At 42.7% G+C, this 27,251-nt stretch overlaps 1 protein-coding gene across 1 annotated transcript in view; it reads left to right on the top strand.

Annotated features, from left to right (window-relative positions):
• The window catches only part of DOCK5 (dedicator of cytokinesis 5), a 204,452-nt gene that overhangs the window by 153,773 nt on the left and 23,428 nt on the right, over positions 1 to 27,251 (top strand). The window contains exons 37-44 of the mRNA XM_005903060.3: positions 3,731 to 3,850; positions 7,129 to 7,218; positions 8,905 to 9,009; positions 18,139 to 18,280; positions 21,908 to 21,989; positions 23,330 to 23,414; positions 24,159 to 24,245; positions 26,866 to 27,042. Of these exons, the coding sequence (XP_005903122.2) occupies positions 3,731 to 3,850; positions 7,129 to 7,218; positions 8,905 to 9,009; positions 18,139 to 18,280; positions 21,908 to 21,989; positions 23,330 to 23,414; positions 24,159 to 24,245; positions 26,866 to 27,042 (888 nt within the window). The remainder of the gene's footprint in view (positions 1 to 3,730; positions 3,851 to 7,128; positions 7,219 to 8,904; positions 9,010 to 18,138; positions 18,281 to 21,907; positions 21,990 to 23,329; positions 23,415 to 24,158; positions 24,246 to 26,865; positions 27,043 to 27,251) is intronic.

Below are 27,251 nucleotides of genomic sequence, written 5' to 3'. Positions count from 1 at the left end.
TACTCCTTTTCCGATTGGGGACCATGGAACCAGTCTGTTGTTCCATGTCCAGTTCTGTTGCTTCTTGTGATTTAGTTATATACATATACACATGCACACACATTTACACATATATACACACACATTCTTTTTCATATTCTTTTCCATTATGGTTTATCACAGGATATTAAGTATAACTCCCTGCACGCTGTAATAAGACCTTGTTGTTTTTCCATCCTATATACAATATCCATCTGCTAATCCCTAACTCCCAATCCATCCCTCCCCTACCCTTCTTCACCCTTAGCAACCACAAGCTTGTTCTCTCTGTGAGTCTGTTTCTGTTTCATAGATATGTTCATTTGTGTCGTATTTCACATTCCACATGTAAACGACATCATGTAGTATTTGTCTTTCTCTAAGTGACTGATGTCACATAGCATGATAATCTCTAGGTTTATCCATGTTGCTGCAAATGGCATTATTTCATTCTTCTCAAGGCTGAGTAGTATTCCACTGTATATACATATTGTCTAGATTCATCAGTTGATATTTCCATGTCTTGGCTATTGTTTATGATGTTGCTGTGAACATAGGAGTGGGTATCATTTATTTAAAATTCCTTAGGAAGCAGAGCACACCTTTCAGGCTGCTAATACACTCTAATTTTTTTTAAAAAATGCACATCGATCCATATGTTCTTAAAAATATGTAAAACTGCAGAGAAGTGACTTGTAAATAAATATAGAACTGTAGAAGTACTTTCCTTTTTTTTTTTCTAATTTTATTTTATTTTTAAACTTTACGTAATTGTATTAGTTTTGCCAAATATCAAAATGAATCTGCCACAGGTATACATGTGTTCCCCTATTTACCTGTCTCACTGAGAATGTATATTGTGCTGTGGATATAAATACATCTCTCCATTATCAATCTCAAATAATTATTTCCAGCTCTGACAGCTCCTCCAACTTCAGATTCTATATAAACTGTTCTATCAACATCAATCTCTAAATGACTAATAGACACCTTGAACTTAGCATGTCAGTAACACAAGCTGTTTCCTCCACTGGCCTCCTGGGTTCGTCCCTTCCTCTCCTTTCTCCCCATTTCACTAAAAGGCACCACCATCTAATAAAAGATACACCATCTAATAAAAGATACATCATCTTTTACTCACATGGTCCCACATTCTCCACAAGCAAGAATCATGGACCCTTTGTCCAAGACTTGCCCTCACTTTATCCACTTTACTTTCTTTTTGAAAAATGTTTGAATTTTATTTATCTATTTATTTATTTTTGGCTGTGCTGAGTCTTCGTTGCTGCACAGGCTTTTATCCGCTTGTGGCGAGCAGGGGCCACTCCACTTGCCGTACACTGGCTTCTCGTTGCAGAGGCTTCTCTTGTTAAGGAGCATGGGCTCTAGGGTGCACAGGCTTCAGTGGTTGCGGCTCCCGGGCTCTAGAGCACAGGCTCAGTAGTTGGTAGCATATGGGCTTGCTTGCTCTGAGGCATGTGAGATCTTCCTAGATCAGGGATTGAACCTGTGTCTCCTGAATTGGTAGGTGGACTCTTTACCACTGAGCCAGCAGGGAAGCCATCTTTTCTTTTTAATTGAGAAAATTTATGTGACAGTCTTAAATCTCCGGGAATTATTTACCTACTAGTTGCAAGTTTATATCCTTAAACAGTCTTTCTCCTATTCCCCACCTGCCAGCCCCTGGTAACCATCATTCTACTCTGTTTTTACAAGTCTCGATTTTTCTGATGCCATATATACATGAGATCATACAGTGTTTGTCTTTCTCTGATTTATTTCACTTTGTATAATGCCCTTAAGCTCCATCCATGTTGTTGCAGATGGCAGGATTTCCTTCTTTCTCATGGTGAAGTAATATTCCATTGTGTGTATAAACCACCTTTGTATTCATCCATTGATGGACACTTAAGTTGTTCTGTGGCTCTCGTGAGTAATGCTGCTCTGAACATGGGGGTGCAGAAGTCTCTTCTACACTCCCCACCCTATCCATTTTTCTTTATCTCCATTGCTGCTATCCTGGTCCAAATTTCCATTTTTAGCCTCCTTCTACATCTCCCTGCCTCCAGTTTTGTCCCTAGCAATGAATTTTCTTACACAGTTTCAATTTTGTTTTATACCTAAAGAATACATGTACATTGTTCTAAGGTTTGGAATTAAAAACTGACGTCTTCTGCTTGACCACTTGCTCCAAGTCAGCCATTCACAGTTCATATTCATGATGGGGCACCAGAAAACTTACTGGATTAGAGGGGAAAGCTTGTTGAGTGTGGGGTGATCAGACACTCCAGTGTCTGTACTGCGTTGGGGTTGTGGGGACTTCTCTTGTGGATTATGGACTCTAGAGCACACAGGCTCAGTAGTTGTGGTGTGCAGACTTATTTGTTCTGTGGAACGTGGGATCTTAGTTCCCCAGCCAGGGATTGAACTGGCGTCCCTTGCATCGGAAAGCAGTTTCTTAACCACTGGACCACCAGGGAAGTCCCAGTGACTGTAGATCTTTTCATTTTTGCTGCTCAGAAAGTTAAACTCTCCTCTCCTGGTGTAAGGTGGCACGTGTGGACGCCACTTCTTCCCCTGTATAGCGCTGCTCAGTGAGGATATTGCTTACTGAACGTTCAGTTTCATCACTGGTATGAGATCTCATCTTTATCATGTACTGAATCACTATATGGAGAGTCAAGGGAACCTCTTTCTAGATTTTATGTATTTTGCATGGGTGTCTGTTGGATAATGCACCAGAACCACACTGTTTTAATTATCAATTCTTTACAGCATGTTTTATGACCTGTTAGTCACTCTTTATTCCTCTTCTTTTTCAGAGTTTTCCACCTTATTCCTTTCTGTTTATCTTTGCATATGGACTTTGGAATCATGACATTTAAAAATTAATTTAGGGAGAATTTCCATGATTATGAAATAGCACTTTCTTATCCAAAAGCATGGTATGACTTTCCATTTGTTCAGATCTGCTTTGTGCCTTCCCATGGTGTGTTAACATTTTCTGTGTAGATGTTATGTTAATCCCTAGATATCTTCTCTTTTTAAGGTAATTATGATAAAATACGTATAATGTAAAATTTACTACTGTATGCGTGTATAATAAGTACAGTTGAGTGGCATTAAGTACTTTTGCATGATTGTGCCTGAATATCCAGTCATTTTGAATTTACCCTTATTGGTATCTTTTCTTCTGTTATCTTAATTATCTCTAAATTATTTCCGAATATGTTATTTTTTAATCCCACTACTTAATTCTCTCATCAGTTGTGGTAGGTGTTTAGTAGGCACCTTTGTGAAGAGATTGATTATGAAAAATACAATTATTGCTTTCACGTGATAGTTTTTTTTAACCCCCTTTTCTTCATTTTTATGCTTTGATATCTTTCTTTTACCTGGTTGTATGAATGGTGACCTCCAGCAAGACCACAGTCATGCTGGGTGGCAGCCTCGCCTCATTCCTGACCCTCATGGAATGCCTTCAGTATTTGTCCGTTTGGCATGCCACTTGTTTGTTTTGAAGCTGCTGTGTGCGTGTGTGTGTGTATGCAATTTTTGTATTTAGTGAATCATTGAAAATGTGGATGAATCAGATATGTACAGATATTTCTGTGAAGGTTTCCAGGTGAATGTTTGTTTGTGTTCGCCCCTTTAATTAATTAAATGAACGGCGCTGCATTCATCTCTCGTGTTGCCTTTGTGTGTTTTCCAGTGGTCTGACAAGCCCTGTGTGCCCCATTTGCTTCAGAGGGACAGTTACTACGTGTACACCCAGCAAGAGCTTAAAGAGAAGCTATATCAAGAAATCATATCATATTTTGACAAAGGCAAGGTCAGTGTTGGGGGAGTGAGGGCAAAGGGGGAAATGACTGCCACGCTTACTACATTACACTGCTGATCCTTACCAGCCAGAGTTAGTGCAGGGCCTACAGGTTAAGGGCACAGCTCCCAACAAGTCAGCCCAAACTTCAGATGCCAGCTGCAAGTGCAGGAGTCCCCATGCCACCCATAAATCACATGGATGTTGGTTCTGGCAAGGCCAGTCCCCATTCTCAGACCATCTACGTGCCTGCCGTAAGTCACCTCAGTATCAATTCCCATGTCTCCTGAGGGGTCCACTGTGAACTACAAAGATACTTCTATCACTGGGGAGATTCAAGAGTTTAGAAGCTCCCTACCAGGAACTCAAGACAAAAACCAGACAGATTTTTATTATGCCGCAGTGACCCCAAACTTAATCTTTACTATTCCCATGTATATCTTTGAATTCAAAGGGGGCTGGATATTTTTAATGGGTGAGAAAATGAGTTGATAAAATAAGGTAAGAAAGTGTGAGTCACTCAGTCATGTTTGACTCTTTGCAACCCCATGGACTGTAGGTCTCCAGGCTCCTCTGTCCATGAAATTCTCCAGGCAAGAATCCTGGAGTGGGTTGCCATTCCCTTCCCCAGGCAATCTTCCTGACCAGAGATTGAACCCCAGTCTCCTGAGTTGCAGGCAGATTCTTTGCCTCTGAGCCACCAGGGAAGCCCAAGGTAAGAAAGGCAATAAATAAGGATCACTTATGTGGAGGACACTTAATGTAATGGAGAATACAGTGAACAGCCCAGAGCCCCACTCTCATAGCCATAATTGTACCTTTTATTTTATTTTATTTTTTTATAATTGTACCTTTTAAATACTGCTGAAGGCCAGGAGCTGGTACCATCACTATCAGTGCATTCTTAAGATGTTGTTGGCTGACACCTGGGGCATTTTCCATCCCTAGGTCACTGCTTGCCTCACATCGTAGACTGCATGTAACAAGCAACTTAAATCCTACAAGGGAAAGTAAAATAGATGTATCAACAGGGCCACCAAGTCATGGAATCTCTGATCATCTGGAGAAAACCTATCCAGTTGGAAGGCTTTTAAATTGAAAATTGAAAAAGAAAAGAAAACGCTTAGGTAGTGGGGAAAGAAAATGCTACAACAACAAAAAGGATTTCCAGATTTGACTCTCTAAGAGCCTGCCATTTTCAGCCGCCACTGTTTTACCAGTGGAACCTGTTGATCAAATAAATAGGTCAAATAAATATAATGATAAAATAACTACCACCTGTTTAGTGCAAGTTACTATTTTGGGTGATTTCCAGACTGTTTCTAATTTAATTCTTGCTCTAACCCTGTAATATCGATCCTCTCTCTGTTTTACAGATAACTTGAGGTGCACAGAACAAGTGTATTTGCTCAGACTTTGTGGTCTCTGCACTCCTTTACTCGCTTAAAAATCACTGAAGAGCCTCAAGAGCTTTTGTTCATGGGGGCTATGTCCATTAATGGTTATATTCTTTGAAATTAAAACAAAATTTTAAAATATTTTTTCTTTTAACAATAGTAAGCTTATTACCTGTTAATATAAATCATATCTGTTTATAAACAATGACCGTATTTTCCAAAAAAGTAAGTGACAGAATATTTTTGCAAATCTCTTTATCATCTGGCTCCATAGAAACAGCAGGATTCGAATATCCGCCTCGACATCCAATATGTTGTGACATCACACGTCCTGTAGCCACTGGGAGACTCCACTGTAGACTCATAAGGGAATGAGCATTGAAAAAAGGCAAATAGGGACTTCCTGGTGGTCCAGTGGCTAAGACTCCATGCTCCCAACGCAGAGGCTACAGGTTCAATCCTTGGTCAGGGAACTAAATCCCACATGCACTACTAAAGATTCTGCATGCCACGACTAAAACCCGATGCAGACAAATACATAAACATTGAAAAGAAAAGAAAAAAAGGCAAAGAGTATTTGTATTAAGAACATGGTGTTGACCTCATTGATCCCATGAAAGAGTCCTGGGGGCTCCCAGAGACCAGGCATGGATCACACTTTGAGAACCTCTCCGCTAGGCTGTCTCCCTGTCTCTTATAGCTTAGCATTTGGCGAATAAGGAGTGAACTGGGCCCCATGGTACTGTTGACTGGCCTCCTGCATCAGTTCTAGCTGAGCTGGAATGGTCTCCATTTGGCACATTTCAGAGCCTTTTGAGTGGTCCGGGCCCAGAGATTGCAGAAGGGACAAATTTGGCAAATGGCCTTAGAAGATTTCGTTTTAAAGTGTTGTACAAGTCTGTGTGAACTGCAAATACAGTCCTTCAGCAGCCAGAAGCAATGGACCATGGTGCCTGGTTACGACTGAAATGGGACATGTCCAGATGCTGCTATTAATAGTATCCAGCTGAGAGGCATTTTATGAAAAGCCAGAGTGAACACAGGCTCATCAATCTGGGATACTAGCCTCAGATGCCAGATATGTGCATTTGGCTGTAACTTGCTTGGTCATAAGTGCTGTAAGGCAGGGGTCTCCAACCTGTGTGACCTAATACCTGATGATCTGAAGTGGAGCTGATGTAATAACTAATAGAAATAAAGTGCACAAGAAATGTAATGCGCTTGAATAATCCCAAAACCAACCCCCTCCCCGATCCATGAAAAAATTGTCTTCCACAGAACCAGTTCCTGGTGCCAGAAAGGTTGGGGACCACTTTTCTAAGGCATTTCCTAAAGCTGTCTTTGACCAAGTAGGTAGTTTAGTTATAAACAGCAAATCAGTGCCCTGAATTGGAGAAGTAGTTTCCCAAATTCCACACAACAGTACAGTCAGACTTTCATACCCCTGCCTCCTCCCAAACAGCCTAACTCAGAAGAAACACACATGCATATGCCCAGAGCCAGAGCCCATGCCTATTTCCCTTCCCCTCCAACAAGACTTCCATGCTCCCAAGACCTAAGCTTCAAAACTGGTTCCCCTCCTCTTTCAGTGGTCTTTAGTGCTTTGTTCTTTCAACTAAGTATTGCTTTTTGGGGGGACACATGGTGTTCTTCATGTTCTTGCAAACAGAATGGAAAATGCCCCCTGGCAGAGCAGCCAAGGTACAGTGGATTTATAATGTCAGAAACCAGGGTTAGTTGATCCTAGCAGTGAGGCATGTGGGGAAATATCCACTGAAACTGAACCCACCTGACTCCTTAGTCACTGCCCAGTGACTCCGGAATGGCTTCTGCTGCTGGATCAATGACTGCTTTGTTCTCCACTTGTAACCCTCCTTTTCTTTTTTTCTGAAGATGTGGGAGAAGGCAATCAAGCTGAGCAAAGAGTTGGCGGAGACGTACGAGAGCAAAGTTTTTGACTACGAGGGCCTGGGCGATCTCCTGGTGAGTCTGGATCAGAAGATGTCTTTCCTCCTGCAGAGGAGCTGAGCATAGTGGTCATGAAAATGGTGTTATAAGTGTAAGCAAGTCAGCACAAATGATGTTTTCTACGAAGGGAAGGTACACCTTGCTTGGATTAAAAATGAAGAAAGATGAGATCTAAAAGCTATCATCAGTATTTCTCCAGAATATCCTTAATAGGGGGCTCAGGACCCCTGTCTGCAGCCCTCTCTGCTGTGTGCCTTTTGCTGCTCCTTGGACCCTTCATGTCCTTAATCGAGCTTCCCTTTCCCCTCTCGGTTACTCTGCCTTCCATGAAGACTGTCCATGCTTCCGATGTCTTCTAACATCTTCTCTTCATAGAGTTACTTGTTCTGTGGTCCACATCCTCAGAGCTGTGAACCTTTTCCATGCCCAGTAGGAGGCCAACACAATATGACATTGGGTCATTTTTAGTAGAAGGGTCACAAAAGGTCAGGTCACCCACTGTCATGTAAAAATTTGAGGAGATAATTGTCAAGATCATTTTGAAAAATATTTGTCAGTGTATATGGCACCTGCTCCTGCCATCATGCAAAAAGTCACATAGGAATTTCAGAAACTAAGCTCAAGTGTGAGTAATGTTACCTGTTAACTTTCTAAGAAAACATTGTGATAGAAACCTTTTACGGAGGTAGTGTAGTAATACAGTCATGCTAACACCATTGTGTATGTGGAGGGTGGGGGGTGGTACTGCTGTCTAAGTCCCCAGGTCTGGATACCTATTTTGCTTCCTTTAAACCTGATGCTGGAGACTTCCCTGCTGGTCCAGTGGTTAAGACTCCACACTTCCAGTGCAGGGAACACTGGTTCCATCCCTGGTCAGGGAGCTAAGATCCCACATGCCATGTGGTATAGCCAAAAAATTTAAAAAAAAAAAAAAAATTTTTTTTTTTAAGCTGACCATGTACCCACTGGCCAGAAAGCCTCTCTCCAGGGGAAGAGTTAAGAATGACACCAGATATTGAAAAACAGAACATCATCACCACCTTCTGGGTACTTGTAGCTGAACCAAGGACTTGATTCTAAACTACCTGCGTGAACTGGAAGGTTCTCTCTTTCTTTCCTCCTGTGTCTCTGTTCCAATGTAACCACCCACCTGAATCCCAAAAAGTGCTTCTTAACCTTTTAGGGGTCCCGAACCCCTTTAAGCAACTGGTGAAAGCAAAACCCTGCTTTGCCCACAGATGAAATGCACAGACATTTGTCCTTCTGCATATAACAGCAAGGAATCCCAGGGCTTCCCAGGTGGTAAAGAATCCACCTGCCAATGCAGGAGACATGATTTCTATCCCTGGGTCCGGAAGATCCCCTGGAGGAGTAAATGGCAACCCACTTCAGGATTCTTGCTGGGAAATCCTATGGACAGAGGAGCCTGGCAGGCTACAGTCCATGGAGTCGCAAAGAGTCGGACATGACTGAGCATGCAGCACAGGGATTCCCAGGCCCTCTTAGGCCCATTCATAGACACAGACCCAAAACCCCTGATCCAACAGAAGGATAAGTGTTTGGCTCACAAGATGTTTTCCAAAAACCTTTCATTTCTCTGTGTTACATAGGAAACAACAAAGCACAGAGCCTGAACTTTTTTGTTTTCCTCTGATGATGCCCTTGTAACCTCCCCATGAAATGTCTTGTTTTGTCTTCCAGAAAAAAAGAGCCTCGTTTTATGAGAACATCATTAAGGCCATGAGGCCTCAGCCCGAGTACTTTGCTGTTGGCTACTACGGACAGGGCTTCCCTTCTTTCCTGCGGGTAAGAAGCGCGAGGGTGGTCTCCCTGGCCATTGAGCCATGCAGTTGGAGGAGGGAATGTCTTCATCTCTTTTCCAGATGAGTCTAGTGTGTTAGCAGCTGGAGCCCTGTGTTCTCACTGTGGGTGGTCAGGGAGGAAAACCACTTCCTGAGCGGCTGGTCTCTTCACCCCTGGCCGCCTTTGGTATTCTGGCAGCTCTTTTGCAAAATGACTTTTCCCAGGTGGAGTGAAAAAAGGAAAAACAGAACCATCTTCTCTGCTGGTCTGCTGCTGCGGGTCAGGCTGGCGGAAGGTGTGGATTGATGTGTCTCATTGTTTATTTGATTTCCAGCCAGGGCTAGTTTGAAAACAAATACTCTCCAGGACAAGACTGCAAAAGTTGCACAAAAATTAAACCAGTTTTGTTGTAATAGTGAGAAGGACCCTGTTTATCTTCCTTCTCAGAAACTTTTTATCATGCGATACTGATTTTACAATCTCAAAAAACAAACCTAAAAAAAAAGCTTCTTATTTTCTCCCACAGAAAAGAAGCCTCTTTTAGTGCTGAGCTATGTTGTACGTATATATTGGCCATGTTCCTTCCCCTAATTTAAAAAGGCAAAGAAAAAGTGGAAAGGAAAATACATTCCTTACAGTGTCTAATAAGGAAATAGTTCATTCATTCAATGGCTGTGTGGCAAGAGCCTACTGTGTGCCACTCCAGTATTTTTGCCTGAAAAATCCCATGGACAGAGAAGCCTGACAGGCTGCAGTCCACGGGGTGGCGAATAAGTCAGGCTTGACTTAGTGACTAAACACCACCACGGTGTGCCAGATATTAGAGATACAGTGCTGATTATAATCTGATGTGGTCCTTGGTCTCATGGGTTTTACACCCTAATGGCTGAGTTGTTAATTAAATAACCACATAAATGAATATAAAATTCAAACTGACCAAGACAGGTATTCTGTACTAGGTGGGCTGGTTAAGTAGTATATACACAAGTCAAGTAAAAAGCTACGTTGACGTGAAAATGGTACATGATTGTTTATAGCACCATTACTCATAATCACTAAAGATTAGCTACAGCCCAGAAGTCCCTGAGCTGCTGCTGAAGGGATCAACAAAGTGTGGGATAGTCATGCAGTAGAATACCGCTCAAGAAAGAAAAGGAATAAGCTCCTGATACGCACAACACGGGGATGAATCTCAGATGCATTGTGCTGAGTAAAAGCAGTTTGACCTTAAAGCCTACGTATTCTATGATTTTATTTATATGGCATTCTGACCAAGTCAGTACTTTCTCTAGGGGTAGAAAACAGATCAGTGGTTATTGAGTAATTGGAGCCAGAGGGGAGTTTGACCTACAGAGAAACATAGGGAAATTTTTGATGGTGATGAAACTGTTCTGTATCCTAACTGTAGTTGTGGTTATGTCTGTCACAACTGGCAGAATTCTGCACTAAGGGGGTAGATTTTACTGTGTCAGTTATACCTAAATTTTTTTAAGAGTCAGGAAAGACTTCCTAGAAAACTTCTGCTTCACCTGTGATTTGAAAGATGAACTGGAAGTTAAGGAGGTAAAGGGGATGGAGGTAAGGTAAAGGTAAGGGAGGAAAAGGGGAAAGGGGCAGGAGGTAAAGGGAAAAAGTATTCCAGGCAGAGGGAAGAGCAGGCAAGAGTGTGGCAGGCGCTGGAAGTGACAGACCAGTGCTGTGGGAAGAGAGGGATTCAGAAGTGGGCAGGGAGATGAGACAGGAAGCAGGGGAAGAGCGTGTCGGGCTTTGGGGTTCCACATCCTGTTTTGTCAGCATCCTGAGAGCAGTGGGGAGCCAGTGCCCATTTTTTGTGTTGGTGAGGTCATCTGGCTTTGGTATGGAGAATGGATGGGACATGCATAGAGACCATGGCAGATACTCAGGGAAGAGATGACAGCCAGCCTTGGGAAATGGCTTTAGAGAGAAGTGGAAAGATGAGTGTGATGGAGACGAAGTAACAGTATTTGATGACTGATGGGATGAGGATGAGAAGAAGAGGGACATGGTAAGAACGATTCCTTGCTCTCTGGTCTGCATAATTGGTGGGGCAGTGCAGCCGTCCACTCAGATAGCAATGCTGGGAAAGGACAGTTAAGGAGGAGAGTGAATCCACTCATTGAATAAGTGTTTACTGACCTCTCACTGTGGTGCTTGCTGTAACACAGGCCTGGGCATGCGTGCTCAGTGGTGTCAGACTCATTGCAGCCCCAGGGACTGTAGCCCGCCAGGCTCCTCTGTCCATGGAATTCTGCACACAAGAACACTGGAGTGGGTTGCCATTCGCTTCTCTAGGGGATCTTCCCAACCCAGGGATGGAACCCAGGTCTCCTGCATTGCAGGTGGATACTTTACTGTCTGAGCCACAAGGGAAGCCCACAGGCCTGGGGGCAGAGTCCAAAACAAACCCAACTCCCTGAAATTGTAGAGCTTATATTCTTGAGGGACAAGTAAATAAAAAAATACTAAGGTGGGTAAGTAAAATATTGAGTATGTCAGATGGGCTAGAACAATGCCTCCTACAGGGTAGATACTCAGCAAGTATTGTAGAGAAGCTATGTCAGGGGAAGTGAATAGAGAGCCTGGTGATGGGGGTTGAGTTGCAATCTTTTTAAAAAAAATTATTGTTTGTCTGTGCTGGGTCTTAGTTGCAGCATGCAGATTCTTTAGCTGCAGCAGATGGAATCTAGTGCACTGACCAGGGATGGAACCTGGACTCCTCACATTGGGAGCACAGAGTCTTACCACTGGACCACCAGGGAAGTCCCTAGAGTTGTAATTTTAAACAGAGTGAATAGGAAAGTCTTCAGTACGAAAGTGACAGTGGAGTAAAACCCTGAAAGAAGTAAGGGAATAAGCCAGGTAGCTCTCATGAGGGGGCCAGACAGTGAGAACAGCAGGTTCATAAGCCATAAGGCTGGAGAAGCACCTGAAGAACACAGGGCAGGTAGAGAACAGGGTCAGAGAGCTGTGGGTACCGCTTTGCAGAGGGGTTTTGGCATCTTTTCAGATTATAAAAGTTTGATTTTGGACATACTCCATGTGATGTAGATTTGAAACATCCAAAAACATTTGAGTGGACAATTTGATAATGTGGATCTGGAACGCAAAGGAACGCTCCAGGCTGGATATAAAAGATGGTGGGTTATTTACATGTCGTTAACACTGGTTGTGTATAAGGCAGACTGGGGGGTCAAGAGATACGTGAAGTAACAGGCAAATTTGACCTTGGAGTACAGAATGAAGCAAGGCAAAGGCTAACAGAGTTTTGCAAAGAGAAAGCATTGGTTGTAGCAAACACCCTCTTACAACACAAGAGAAGACTGTACACATGGACATTGCCAGATGGTCAACACTGAAATCAGATTGATTATATTCTTTGCAGCCAAAGATGGAGAAGCTCTATACAGTCAGGAAAAACAAGACTGGGAGCTGACTATGGCTCAGATCATAAACTCCTTATTGCCAGATTCATACCTAAATTGAAGAAAGTTGGGAAAACCACTAGACCATTCAGGTATGACCTCAATCAAATCTGTTACGATTATACAGTGGAAGTGACAAATAGATTCAAGGAATTAGATCTGATAGAGTGCCTGAAGAGCTATGGACAGAGGTTCTTGACATTGTACAGGAGACAGTGATCAAGACCATCCCCAAGAAAAGGAAATGCAAAAAGGCAAAATGGTTGTCTGAGAAGGCCTTACAAATAGCTGAGAAAAGAAGAGAAGATAAAGGCAAAGAAGAAAAGGATAAACCCATTTGAATGCAGAGTTCCAAAGAAGAGCAAGGAGAGATAAGAAAGCCTTCCTCAGTGATCAATGCAAAGAAAGAGAGGAAAACAATAGAATGGGAAAGACTGGAGATCTCTTCAAGAAAATTAGAGATACCAAGGGAACATTTCATGCAAAGATGGGCACAATAAAGGACAGAAATGGTATGGACCTAACAGAAGCAGAAGTTACTAAGAAGAGGTGGCAAGAATATACAGAAGAACTATACAAAAAAGATCGTCATGACCCAGATAACCATGATGGTGTGATCACTCACCTAGAGCCAGGCATCCTGGAATGCAAAGTCAAGTGGGCTTTAGGAAGCATCACTACAAACAAAGCTAGTGAAGGTGATGAAATTCCAGTTGAGCGCTTTCACATCCTAAAGGATGATGCTGTGAAAGTGCTGCATTCAATATGCCACCAAATTTGGAAAAGTCAGCAGTGGCCACAGGACTAGAAAAGGTCAGTTTTCATTCCAATCCCAAAGAAAGGCAATGCCAAAGAATGCTCAAATTGCCACACAGTTGCACTCATCTGACACACTAGCAAGGTAATTCTCAAAATTCTCCAAGCCAGGTTTGATTCAGTATGTGAACCGTGAACTTCCTGATGTTCAAGCTGGTTTTAGAAAAGGCAGAGGAACCAGAGATCAAATTGCCAACAACCATTGGATCATCAAAAAAGCAGAGTTCCAGAAAAACATCCACTTCTGCTTTATTGATTATGCCAACACCTTTGACTGTGTAAATCACAATAAACTGTGGAAAATTCTGAAAGAGATGGGCATACCAGACCACCTGACCTGCCTCTTGAGAAATCTGTATGCAGGTCAAGAAGCAACAGTTAGAACCGTACATGAAACAACAGACTGGTTCCAAATTGGGAAAGGAGTATGTCAAGGCTGTATATTGTCACCCTGCTTATTTAACTTATGTGCAAATTACATCATGAAAAATGCCAGGTTGGATGAAGCACAAGCTGGAATCAAGGTTGCTGGAAGAAATACCAGTAACCTCAGGTATGCAGTTGACACCACCCTTATGGCAGAATGTGAAGAGGAACTAAAGAGCCTCTTGATGAAAGTGTAAGAGTAGAGTGAAAAAGCTGGCTTAAAACTCTACATGCAGAAAACTAAGATCATGGCATTCAGTCCCATTACTTTATGGCAAATAGATGGGGAAACAATGGAAACAATGACAAACTTTATTTTTTTGGCCTCCAAAATCACTGTAGATGGTGACTGCAGCCATGAAAGTAAAAGACACTTGCTTCTTAGAAGAAAAGCTATGACCAGCCAAGACAGTGTATTAAAAAGCAGAGACATTACTTTGCCGACGGAGGTCCGTCTAGTCAGAGGTATGGTTTTTCCATTTGTCACGGATGGATGTGAGAGTTGGACTATAAAGAAAGCTGAGCACCAAAGAATTTCTGCTTTTGAACTGTGGTGTTGGAGAATACTCTTGAGAGCCCCTTGGACTTCAAGGAGAGCCAACCAGTCCATCCTAAAGGAAATCAGTCCTGAATATTCATTGGAAGGACTGATGTTTAAGCTGAAACTCCAATACTTTGGCCACCTGATGCAAAGAACTGACTCACTGGAAAAGACCCTGATGGTGGGAAAGATTGAGGGCAGGAGGAAAAGGGGACAACAGAGGATGAGATGGTTGGATGGCATCACCAACTTATTGGACATGAGTGTGAGCAAACTCTGGGAGTTGGTGATAGACAGGGAAGCCAAGCGTGCTGCAGTCCTTGGGGTTGCAAAGAGTTGGACACGACTGAGTGGCTGAAGTGAGAGAAACGAGAGTAGGGGATCTGGGATGGAGCCTGGCAGTAGGTTCTGTTCTTAAATTTGCTGTCATCTTGATGCTCTGGAGAAGGGAATGGCTACCCAGTTCAGTGGCAACCCACTCCAGTATTATTGGTGCTTCCCTGGTGGCTCAGCCGGTAAAGAATTGGCCTGCAATGTGGGAGACAGCATGTGATCCCTGGGTCAGGAAGACACCCTGGAAAAGGAAATGGCTTACCACTCCAGTATTCTTGCCTGGAGAATTCCATGGACAGTGGTGCCTGGTAGGCTGCGATCCATGGAGGTCGTAAAGAGTTGGACACAACTAACACATGTGACTAACACATGGTAAGATATTGATAGCTAGTACACTTATTACATGTGATTATTAGTTCACATGGAATAATGGTTGTAAACTTAGTGGCAGCAGTGATTCAGTGAAAATAAGTCTAGACTTTCAAGTTGAAAAAGTGAGTCTGAATCATCTTCTGAGTACCTGTGATTTTGACCAAATCATATAACCATCAAGTCTTGGTTTTCTGACCTGGACGTTACAAAAATAAGGTCCACATTGCAGGGCTAATTTGAGAATGAAATGACTGTTAGATGGGAGTTCTTATAAACTGTATAGGAGTTTGTAGATGTTGTGTGTTGTTGTTGTGTACTGAAAAATAGAGAATCCACATGAATGATGTAACCTGAATGCTCTTCTGTGTTACGGAGTATTTCCCCAAACTCAGAATGTGTAAATTTCCCATCCTGTCCCCTGGCCCCCAGCAGGCCTCCTTCTCATCTGTTTCTGTCACTGGTGCCACTCTTCTTCCCTGAGGCTCTCATCTGAGAACTCTCACGCACTCCCCCATCTCTTTGCTTTTTACCAAATACCACAGGCTCCAACACGAGATCCCTCAGCTTCTCTTTCTCGCACAGACTCCTGCTGCAGTTCCCTACAGCTGGACACGTTAGGCTGATGACACTTCTTCCTTCATCACATTGAGCCTTCCTACCAGAACCTCCAGCAAATTCCCAGCCTTTGGACTACTGACCTGTCTTTCAAAGCCTTTCATATTCTAACACATCCAAACACCCTTCTTTTTTAAAAAAATAGTTCATTTTTAGCTGTGTTGGATCTCGGTTGCTGCTCTCAAGCTTTCTCTAGCTGCAGTGGGCAGGGGCTACTCTTCCTTGCGGTGCGTGGGCTTCTTTGCAGCGACTTTGCTTACTGTGGAGCACCAGCTCAGTAGTTGTGATGCACAGGCCTAGTTGCTCCGCGGCATGTGGGATCTTCCTGGACCAGGTCTTGAACGCATGTCCCCTGCCTCAGCAGGCGGATTCTTAAGCGTTGAATCACCAGGAAGTCTCGAGAACATTTCTTCTGCCTGCTCTCAGTACTTTTTGCCTGGTTGTCCTCCCCTCTCCTTTTCTCATCTAACCCTATCCTTCCATCTCTACCCAGTCAAGTCCCAAGTGTGCCTTGAAGCCCTCTCCTTCAGGTTGAGCACCCTTGTGCTGAGCTTCTGCTTGTCTGGTTTTCTCCACAGTTGTCATACCCTTAGTGTTTTCTTATACTCCAATCCCTAGCTCACCATAGTTCTGCCTGAATGATGAAATCACATAATGCAACATCAGTCTCATAAATCTCTCCCAGCTTGGAAACATTTAATCATCGATTCCAAAAGACTGGGCAGTTTTCATGGCCCTCTGTGTTGGGCCTAGAGGTGTATTGCCTTCAAGATACTTAAATTACCAAAATTATTTTATTAACTTACTCGTTCTCTGTTTCTTTCCACCAGAGCAGGGTCACCATTTTACCCCCAGCATTTAGCAGATCTAATTTGCTCAATACATGTTTAGTGTATGGCTGTACAAGTGATTTTTAAAATTTTTTCTCCTGATTTATTTTTTTATTGAAATATAGTTGCCTTACAATGTTGCATTAGTTTCTGCTGTACAGCAAAGTGAATCAGCGATATGTATAAATATATCCCCTCTTTTTAAGTTTCTGTTCCCATATATATCATTACAGAGTATTGAGTAGAGTTCCCTGTGCTATACGGTAGGTCATTATTAGTTATCTATCTTATATGTCAGTATGTCAATCCAGATATGTATATGTCAGTCGCAATCTTCCAGTCCATCCTACTTCCCCTTCCCCCTTTGATGTTCATATATTTGTTCTCTATGCCAGTGTCTGTATTTCTGCTCAGCAAATAGGTTCATCTGTACCATATATTCCACATCTGTGTATTAATATACAGTATTTGTTTCTCTGTTTCTGACTTACTTCACTCTGTATGACAGTCTCTAGGTCCATCCACTTCTCTACAGATGACCCAATTTTGTTCGTTTTTATGGCTGAGTAATGTTCCATTGTATATATGTACCACGTCTTCTTTGTCCATTCATCTGGACTAGTGATTTTTAAGAAACATTTTATAGGACAGTATGGGCCCAGATTTTAGTTAAAAATGGATCATGTGTGGGGCTTACCCAGTAGCTCAGAGGTAAATAATCTTAACTGCATTGCAGGATGCGCAGGAGGTATGGGTTCAGTCCCTGGGTCAGGAATATCCCCTGGAGGAGGAAATGACAACCTACTCCAGTATTATTGCCTGGAGTATTCCATACACAGCAGAACCATGGGCTACAGTCCACAGGGTTGCAAAGAGTCAGACACGACAGAGTGACTGAACACACAATACACCACAATACGTGTATGCTTTAGATACTAAGCTAAGTATTCATGTTTGTGACAATGAGAGGAGCAGGAACCATCAAAACAGTGACAGTTGAACTTGCAGGAACTGTGAGGCAAATTTCTTCTGTGTCTGGGACCTCGCAAAAATTTCTTTTCCAAAACATCCAATTTTGTTAATTTTATTAAAGGGAAAAAAAGCTGCAGTTTGGAGTGGAAAGACTAGTATTGAGAGCAGTTCTTGTCTATGAGACCTTGATGTTGTCATCCACAGCCATCTCCAGGATTGGCTTGGGACTGGCTGTCGATTAATCCTGTTCTCTGTTCCCACCTAACCTGTTGATTGATCTTGTTTGCACTTTCGAGTTCTCTGAGGCAGGGTCACTTACGTCCTGATTCCCTAACTTACTGGATCATGATGAGAAAGTAAGATCCAGTAAGTTAAGGAATGAGAAAGGAGCTTGCACCTCAGTGTATATGAATGCCCTTCATTCTTTCATTTTCTTGCCATGAGAAATACCAGCTAACCTAAGCAGCATGCCCAGTGACCTCATGAATTTCCGATAGGGTGCAAACTCCTTATCTCCTTGTGGATCAGTGTAGACCTTGCACACGAGTTATCATCCTAGGGCACCCTCTTGAGAAGCATTTTGACTTAACTCCCCAAATAAACTGTGAGCTCTTTCATATATGACGGTTGCTCTGAGCACATAGTAAGTGTTCAGTGGGAACGTGGTGGCGAGGGAGGGGCTGCACTTAGCCTGGGGAGGACGGTGACTTCCTTGAGACTTGAATCCCCAATTGCCCTTCACTGTTCATATTTAATGCTTCTCCCTGCGTGTCCTGACCTGCAGAACAAGATCTTCATCTACCGGGGGAAGGAGTACGAGAGGCGAGAAGACTTCAGCCTGCGGCTGCTGACCCAGTTTCCCAACGCGGAGAAGATGAGCAGCACCACCCCCCCAGGAGATGATATCAAGTCTTCCCCCAAGCAGTGTATCCTTGTCTTGCACCACAGCTTAGGGGCTCTTTTTTTTTTTTTTTTTTTTTTTAACGTTTATTATTTACTAATTTATTTGGCTCTGTCAGGTCTTGGTTGCAGTACATGGGATCTTTAGCTGGTGGCATGCAAACTCTTTGTAGCACGTGGGATCTAGTTCCCTGAGCAGGAATCAAACCCAGTCCCCCTGCATTGGGAGTGTGGAGTCTTAGCCACTGAACCACCAGGGAAGTCCTGGCCCGGGGCTCTGGAACCTGCTACAGCCCCAGCCCAGCCACAGAAGGTGAGGGTTCAGTCCTGTGCCTGAATGCAGGTAGGTCCTGTCCTCAGACTCATTTAACCATCCTGACTCAGTGTCCCATCTGCATAAAAGCTTCGGGAACCTAATGTCCTTAGCTCAGGGCTATGATGTAACTGAAAGAGGGAGATGAGAAGCAAATCTTGAGTATGGAAGGACGTGTGTTACAGTCACAGGCAGAGCCCGGGGAGAATGTAGACTTCCTGTTCTGAATTCTGGAACCTGTATAAAGACACATAGCTCTCTTTTGGTAATGTATAATGTCTTACTGAAAAACCAGTTGCATGCATTTTAAAAATTAGAGATGTTATGGAATTGAACAGTAAAGGAAGTCTCCCACGTATGAACAAGTTCCATTCCAAGAGTACATTTGCAAGTCCAATTTGTTCATAAGTCCAAAACATTAGCCTAGGTACCCAAGTAACATAATTGGCCATACAGTACTGTATTGTCATAGGTTTATAATACTTTTCATACAAATAATACATAAAAGACAAACACAAAAAATAAAACACTTTTAATCTTACAGTACAGTACCTTGAAAAGTGCATAGTCCAGTACCACAGCTGGCATACAGGGACTGGTGTCGAGTGAATAGGCAAGAAGAGTTACTGATGGGAGGAGGGAGATGGTAGAGATGATATCATCAGCAATAGGAGAGGAGGGCAAGCTGCAATTTCACTCAGGCCTGATGTTGATGGCATGGCATGCATATTCACATCTTTGAAAGTTCACAACTCGAAGGTTCATATTTAGAGGACTTACTGTATTCTAAAAGAGGTCGGTAAGCCAGAGCAGGTGGGGAATGGTAGATAAATAAGAAAAAGCGCTCTGGAGCAAACTGCCCAGGTTCAAGTCCCAGCGCTGTCCCTTCCTATGTCACTTTGGGCAGCTCAGTTTCTCTGTGCCTGTTTTCTTATCAAGAAAATGGGGGTGATGATCACTCTTCCCCTTGGAGTTCTTGTAAAGATTGTCTGTAAAATACTGAGAAGAGTCCCTGGCACATAATAACATTTCAGTACATATTAATTATTATAGGTATAGAGTGGTCAGTTGCTATAGAAAGATGGTCAGTAATAACGATAGAGCAGTTGACTGACATGTCTTTCAAAGGGAAGTGTATGGCCTATTAACACTTAGTAGATGCTTGGGAAAGAAAGGTTTCAGTTTGGGGGTTCAGAAAACAGTTGAGATGCCTCCTTGGTGTGGCAATGAAAAGAGGTCTTTATGGATTTGATGTAGAAACACAAGTCCTGGAGCTCATCCCAAAGTCATATCTGCATAGCCATTTGATTTTAACCAGTTGCTTAACTTCTCCAGGCCTTGGTTTTCCAAAGGGGTAACTCTGGCTTTTTAAAGAATTTTCTTTAAGAATTTTCCTAGGTCCAGACCATCTGACCTGCTTCCTGGGAAATCTGTATGCAGGTCAAGAAGCAACAGTTAGAACCAGACGTGGAACAACGGACTGGTTCCAAATTGGGAAAGGAGTACGTCAAGGCTGTATATTGTCCCCCTGCTTATTTAACTTATATGCAGAGAACATCATGAGAAATGCTAGGCTGGATGAGTACAGGCTGGATTCAAGTTTGCTGGGAGAAATATCAATAACCTCAGATGTGCAGATGACACCACACTTATGGCAGAAAGTGAAGAAGAACTAAAAAGCCTCTTGATGAAAGTGAAAGAGGACAATGAAAAAGCTGGCTTGAGTCCCATCACTTCATGGCAAATAGATGGGGAAACAGTGGAAACAGTGACAGACTTTTATTTTGGGGGGCTCCAAAATCACTGCAGATGGTGACTGCAGCCATTAAATTAAAAGACACTTGCTCCTTGAAAGAAAAGCTATGACCAGCCAAGACAGCATATTAAAAAGCAGAGACATTTCTTGGCCAACAAAGGTCTGTCTAGACAGAGCTATGGTTTTTCCAGTAGTCTTAGATGGATGTGAAAGTTGGACTATAAAGAAAGCTGAGTGCCAAAGAATTAATGCTTTTGAACTGTGGTGTTGGAGAAGACTCTTGCGAGTCCCTTGGACTGCAAGGGGATCTAACCAGTCCATCCTAAAGGAAATCAGTGCTGAATATTCATTGGAAGGACTGATGCTGAAGCTGAAACTCCCAATACTTTGGCCTCCTGATGTGAAGAACTGACTCCTTGGAAAAGACCCTGATGCTGGGAAAGATTGAAGGTAGGAGGAGAAGGGGACGATACAGGAGGAGAAGGAAGGGGATGATAGAAGATGAGATGGTTGGATGGCATCACCGACTTGATGGACATGAGTTTGAGCAAGCTCTGGGAGTTGGTGATGGATTGGGAAGCCTGGCGTGCTGAGGTCCATGGGGTCACAAAGAGTTGGACATGACTGAGCGGCTGAACTGAACTCTTATTTTTTCGCAAATATTTAATAGCATTTCTGTGAAGATCAAGATAAAAAGATCGTTTATGTGAAAATGCTTTGTAAGCTGTAACATTGTAAAGTATAGCCCAGTGGTTCTCCAATTGTGTTATATTTAAGAATCACCATGGAGAGATTCTGATTCACCAGCTGTGAATTCTAATTCTGCATTTTGAGTAAATCTCCAGGTGATTTTTGGTGTCAGTGGAAGGCAGCCTTCATGTTGAGAAATATGGGGAGTCAGTGTCAGGTCTGGGGCTTCCCTGGTGGTTCAGTGATAAAGAACCCGCCTGCCAATGCAAGAAACATGGGTTCGATACTGTCTTGGGAAGATCCCCTGGAGGAAAAAATGGCAACCCACTCCAATATTCTTGTCTGGAGAGTCCCGTGGACAGAGGAGCCTGGAAGATTGCAGTCCATGGGGTTGAAAAGAGTTGGACACAACTGAGCAACTTAACAACAACAACAATATTAGGTCCAGACCCAGTGCCAGTTTCAAAACTATAGGTTTGGAAACTTTGTTGGTAAAGACAGAAAAGTTCAAGTCTAAGGTTCAAATCTAAGGTATCCAAAGATACAAGAAATTCGTATTGCCTGGGCTCTGGAGTCTGAATATTTCAGATGGATGCTTGTCCAAAACAAAGTTAAAATAATTTCTAATCACCTGTTTTCCTGAAATTGCATTAATGTCTGTTTTCCTCTGGCAAGGTTGTTTGACATGTGTCTGATAAAAAAGTGTTCTAGGATTATGACTTACTAAGGCATTGCGGTAATACCTAATGGAACCTCATTTTCAGTGTGGTCCTGGCCTTTGCTTCAAAGGAGTGGTTGGTGTGGGTAGTGTTTCCATTGGTAAAGCAAGAGGAAAAGGCAGTTCTTTTTGCAGTGACAGCTTCCTGGCTCTTTCTTCCTTAACGAGCTCCTCAGACATGCAGTGCTTCACTGTCAAGCCAGTGATGAACCTTCCACCCAACTACAAGGATAAACCAGTTCCGGAGCAGATCTTAAAGTAAGTGGGGGTTTTTTGTTTGGTATTTTAAACCATGTGTCTCTCACACACACTTTATGTAGAAGTCTATCAAAACCAAATCCTTAAATTCATTACCGTGTGAAAGACCTTCTCTTGTCTTCATCCATTTGCTGTACCGTAACAGAAGACCATAGACTGAGGAGGCTTATAAACCACAGAAATTTATTCCTCACAGTTTTGGCATCTGGGAAGGGCCTACTTCCTGCTTCATATATGGTTCATTTTCTCAGTGTGTCTTTCCTGCCGGAGTGAGGGGTGAGGAAGCTCTGTGTTTCTTCTTTTTTAATATCGTCACTAACCCCATTCACAAGGGCTCCACCATCATGAGCTAATCACCACCCAAAGGCCCATCTTCTAACACCATCACATTGGACATTAAGATTTCAACATGGGGTGAGCAGGGGACCCAAATGTTCAGACCACAGCAAATATCTATTCCATGTTCAGTATAAGGTAAGAGCTTGGTAACTCATAGAATTTGGGGGGTTTATTTTTATTTTTTCTAGTAGAGGGTAGGAAATTAGGAAGTTTGCTCTTGAGTTCAGATCCCCTAGTTCATTTTTCCACCCAGAAGGATTCACTGGTCAGTAATGGCTGACCTCACCTTGCTTGGTGAGTTCCCCCATGACTGAAGGCCTCATCTGTTTTCTTAAGAAGCTAAAATGCTAGTTGGCCTGATGAAACTGTAATACAAATGAGATCACAAACACTGCCATAAGTTCTTTTGCCTTTTATTTAACAGTTTTTTTTATTACTTTAAGTCTTATAAAAAGTTTTATTATTTTATTTCTGGCTGTACTGAGTCTTCTTTGCTCTGAGGGATTTTCTCTCGTTCTGGTGAGTGAGGGCTACCCTCTAGTTGCCGTGTTCGGGCTTCTCGTTGCGGTGGCTTCTCTTGTTGCGGAGCATGGGCTCTAGGGCCCACAGCTTTCAGTAGGTGTAATTCCTGGTTGTTGGAGTGCTGGCTCAGTAGTTGTTTCGCATGGGCTTGGTTGCTCCACACAGCATGTGGGATCTTCCTAGATCAGGGATGGAACCTGTGTCTCCTGCATTCGTAGGTGGATTCTTTACCACTGAACCACCAGGGAAGCCCCATATGCCTTTTAAAATTGTGAACTGGGAGATAGATGCATCAGTAATTAAGATGTGCAATAAAATCAAGTTCTGTACCACCTCCAGCCTTCATCATGGAGACTATATCAGTGTTCAGAAAATTTAACGGATAAGACTCAGTCCATGTGAAATGCGTCCCAGGTTTTGACGGAGGAGTGCTTATTGTAAGAAAGAAGCCACAGCATTGTGACTGTGTCTTTCCCCAGCTACTACAGAGCCAACGAAGTACAGCAGTTCAGGTATTCTCGGCCATTCCGGAAAGGAGAAAAGGATCCTGACAATGAGTTTGCTGTGAGTTCACCACTTGGACCTCTAAAACAAGATGAAATTGACATCCAGAATGGAGGCTATCCACCCAACCAGCACCTACAGCAGAAATGATGGCAGCCCTGGTGTAGCGGGTCCATGTACTTGTTACCTCATCAGCAGGCTGTCCTCTCAGTGGAAAGCGCTAGACTAGGGATCCAGGAACTGGGCTCCACTCCTGAGCCTGCTGCCACCATGAACTTGGTTTGAGCATGTCACACCTCTCTGGACCTCAAATTTCCCATCAAAAAGAGTGAGGGGGACCTAACAGAGAATTCCTTTCTGCTTTAAACGTATAGAATCTTTAAAGTTTAGTAGAAAATTTGGGCTAATTCACTAAGGAGGCATTTAAAATAGAATCTCTAGAGAGTCGACAAGAACCTACTGTCTAGCACAGGGAGCTCTGTTCACAGTTCTGTAATAACCTAAATGGGAAAAGAATTTGAAAGAGAATAGATACATGTATATGTATAGCTGAGTCACTTTGCTGTACACCTGAAACGAAAACAACATTGTGTTAGTTTCGATATAAAAAAATAAAAATTCCTTAAATATAAAGTAAATACAAAGTAAAATAATATAAAATATTAAATAAAATTTGTTAATATAAAATGAAAAAATGTTTAAAAATTTTAAAAATAAATCCAATAGAATCTCAACTAAACCTGAGAATTTTGCTGTTTTTCTTGGGAACTAACTAACATTTCCCACTTTCCTTCCTTCCACCAGACCATGTGGATTGAAAGGACCACATATACGACTGCCTATACCTTCCCTGGGATCCTCAAGTGGTTTGAAGTCAAACAGATCTCAATAGTAAGTCATCTGAAAGTGGAACTCAGAATATTTCTGTCTCCAAATAAAATAAGAGCCTTTGTTAAATCCCCCCCTCTGGTACTCACTAGCTCCTCCAGCCAACTTCATTTTCCAAAAGAGAAATAAAAGACATGCTTGTCGAATAGAACTCCTTTATAAAACTGATGTAACAACACCAATCCTAAAGGTTACTGCCAGTGAATGGCTCTTTTATAAGACCAAATGGCTCTTGTCTCCCCAAGGATCCTGCTAGCACCCAGAAACATTTTTGAAATTCCTCCTTAGAGTTTCCTATCAGTTACATTCTTTCCTCCAAGAATACTTCCTCTCCTTTTATTTTTCAACTCATCACATCATCACTTATCCTCGACTTTTCCATCTTCAGTTCAGTTCAGTCGCTCAGTCGTGTCCGACTCTTTGCAACCCCATGAACTGCAGCACGCCAGGCCTCCCTGTCCATCACCAACTCCCAGAGTTTACCCAAACTCATGTCCATCAATTCGGTGATGCCATCCAACCATCTCATCCTCTGTCGTCCCGTTTTCTCCTGCCCTCAATCTTTCCCAGCATCAGGGTCTTTTCCAATGAGTCAGCTCTTCACATGAGGTGGCCAAAGTATTGGAGTTTCAGCTTCAACATCATTCCTTCCAAAGAAATCCCAGGGCTGATCTCCTTCAGAATGGACTGGTTGAATCTCCTTGTAGTCCAAGGGACTCTCAAGAGTCTTCTCCAACACCACAGTTCAAAAGCATCAATTCTTCGGGGCTCAGCTTTCTTTATAGTCCAACTCTCACATCCATCTTCAGCACTCCCCAAAGCTGGTCATTTTTAGCTTTCTAATATTTATTAAGTCCGTTTTGGTTTTTTCTTCCCCCAGTCCTACTATGGTGCGCTGTTTCTACTCTCATTCATCTCTGGCTGATGATGTTGAAAAAGGCTCCTGATTGGCCCCACCCTGCCTGGTGGCTTCTTAGGTCTTTCCCTCTCTGCCTCAGAATGTGAATTCCATAGTGAAAATCCAGCTGTATCATTCTCATGCTCAAAACCTTGCCATGGCTCCCCAGTGCCTAGACTAGAAAGCCCATGCTCCTAGCACATGTAGACAGGGTCTTTGGGACTAAAAGCCTCTTCTACTTGGTCTTCTGTGCCTGGAACTAAATTGCTCATTCTGTGCTCATTCAATCCTCTATGACATTGGATCATTCTTTCTATCCAGAATGCCCTCTCCCTACTTCTTAACCTAACTCCCATTGAGATTGAGTTTAGATACCAGCTTTTCCAGGAAGCCATCTCTGAAACTCCCAACCCGAGTTAGATGCCCTTTTTCTATGCCCTGTCAGAACCTGGGCTTATTTTAAAGAGTTACCGCCCATGCTCACTTGTCTTGAGACCTCTGCATTCTGACCTTGACCCTATAAAAATCACATGCTCCTTCCAGCCATGTGCTCAGTTGCTCCATCGTGTCTGATTCTCTGCGACCCTATGGACTGTAGCCCACCAGGCTCCTCTGTCCAAAGCTTCTTCCAGCCGAATTGTACCTTAATCACTTTTGTAACAATGGTTCTCAGCCCAGTGCTTGCAGAAAATAAGCAATTAAGAAATAGGTCTTGAACAAATCTGAAGTTTGAGGTGTTCCATCCCACTAGTGATAAGTTACTATTTTTGAAATGTGAATGTGATTTTGGACAGAGGCTTGTATCAAGTTTGGAGTAGGAGGTCATGCTGGTTGATCATGGGTAAAGTGAAGAAGAAGGCAATTTTTCTTGAATCTGGTTTGGAAGACATTTCCACAGAAGGAGCTCTTTCTGAATCCATATTATATCTTACTTGATTCTCATGTAAAATCCAGCTTGAATATTCTAATACATCTTATTATTTCCGACTTCTATGAACAATAGAACCCATACTAAGGTGAGTTAATGTAGGTCTGAATGTGCGACTCCCAGAATCTCTTAGCTTTTCTCATGAAAGGAGCATGAAACCTCTTAGCAGTGAGTATTGTTGGTTGTGCCCAAATGTCTTGGGTCACATATATTGCTCCCCTCTTGTTGTTGATCATCTCAAGAATCTCTTAAGAAAGATTTGCCTAAGAAACAACCATTCTTACAGCTCCAATTTTGTCTTCTCAAAATTTCCATAGACACTTTGCCCCAAGAAATAATCATTACCATAACTCCGATATATAAATTATCCTTGTACTTTCTGAGATTTTAAACAGCTTAGCAAAGAAAATGAGTGTCTTCTAAATAAATCACAAATTAAAATTCTACTTACTCCTAGTTTTTACTGTTTAGCCATTTGTTTTCATCTTGCTCTCTGATTCCATACATTCTGAGTGTTCAATGGATTTATAATGTATAAATAAAAATAGCTGTCATTTATGAAATCATGCAAAAGTGTTAAACTATATTGAGAAACAAAGTAGCTTATCTTGCAGCTTACCAACACCATTTCAAGTAAGTGTTCTATCCTTATTAATAAACGTGATCTTAACAAGCAGAACATCACTCCTCCATAGCTTGGTGGGAATTGTGTTCCTGTTGAGTGGAAGGCTTGGGCTTCTTCCCAGAAGTGACCATGGAGCTCGGTGTCTCTCTTCTCCCATGTGCTCTGTCCACAGGAGGAAATCAGTCCTCTGGAGAATGCCATCGAAACCATGGAGCTCACCAATGAGAAGATCAGCAACTGTGTTCAGCAGCATGCCTGGGACCGGTCCCTCTCTGTGCATCCCCTCTCCATGCTGCTCAATGGCATCGTGGACCCAGCTGTCATGGGGGGCTTCTCTAACTATGAGAAGGTAGGTGGGCTGCATCCTGGGAACCCCACAGGGCCACCAGGTTGGGTGTATCTCTCCCTCCTTCTCCAGTGGCATTGTGCAGCTGGCGAATTAGTTTCTTACAATTTCTCTGAGAGGTATTCATGCTCCCGACTTTAGGAATGGGCAAATGAAATGAATGGAAAGCTTCTCCCTGAGCTCACACCTCCTAGAGACTATTAGCCGCCCAG

The sequence above is a fragment of the Bos mutus genome, chromosome 8 (assembly GCF_027580195.1).
Source record: "Bos mutus isolate GX-2022 chromosome 8, NWIPB_WYAK_1.1, whole genome shotgun sequence".
Classification (NCBI taxonomy): Eukaryota; Metazoa; Chordata; class Mammalia; order Artiodactyla; family Bovidae; genus Bos; species Bos mutus.
Note: the sequence above shows the minus strand (reverse complement) of the source record. Positions and strands in the feature narration are given on the sequence as shown.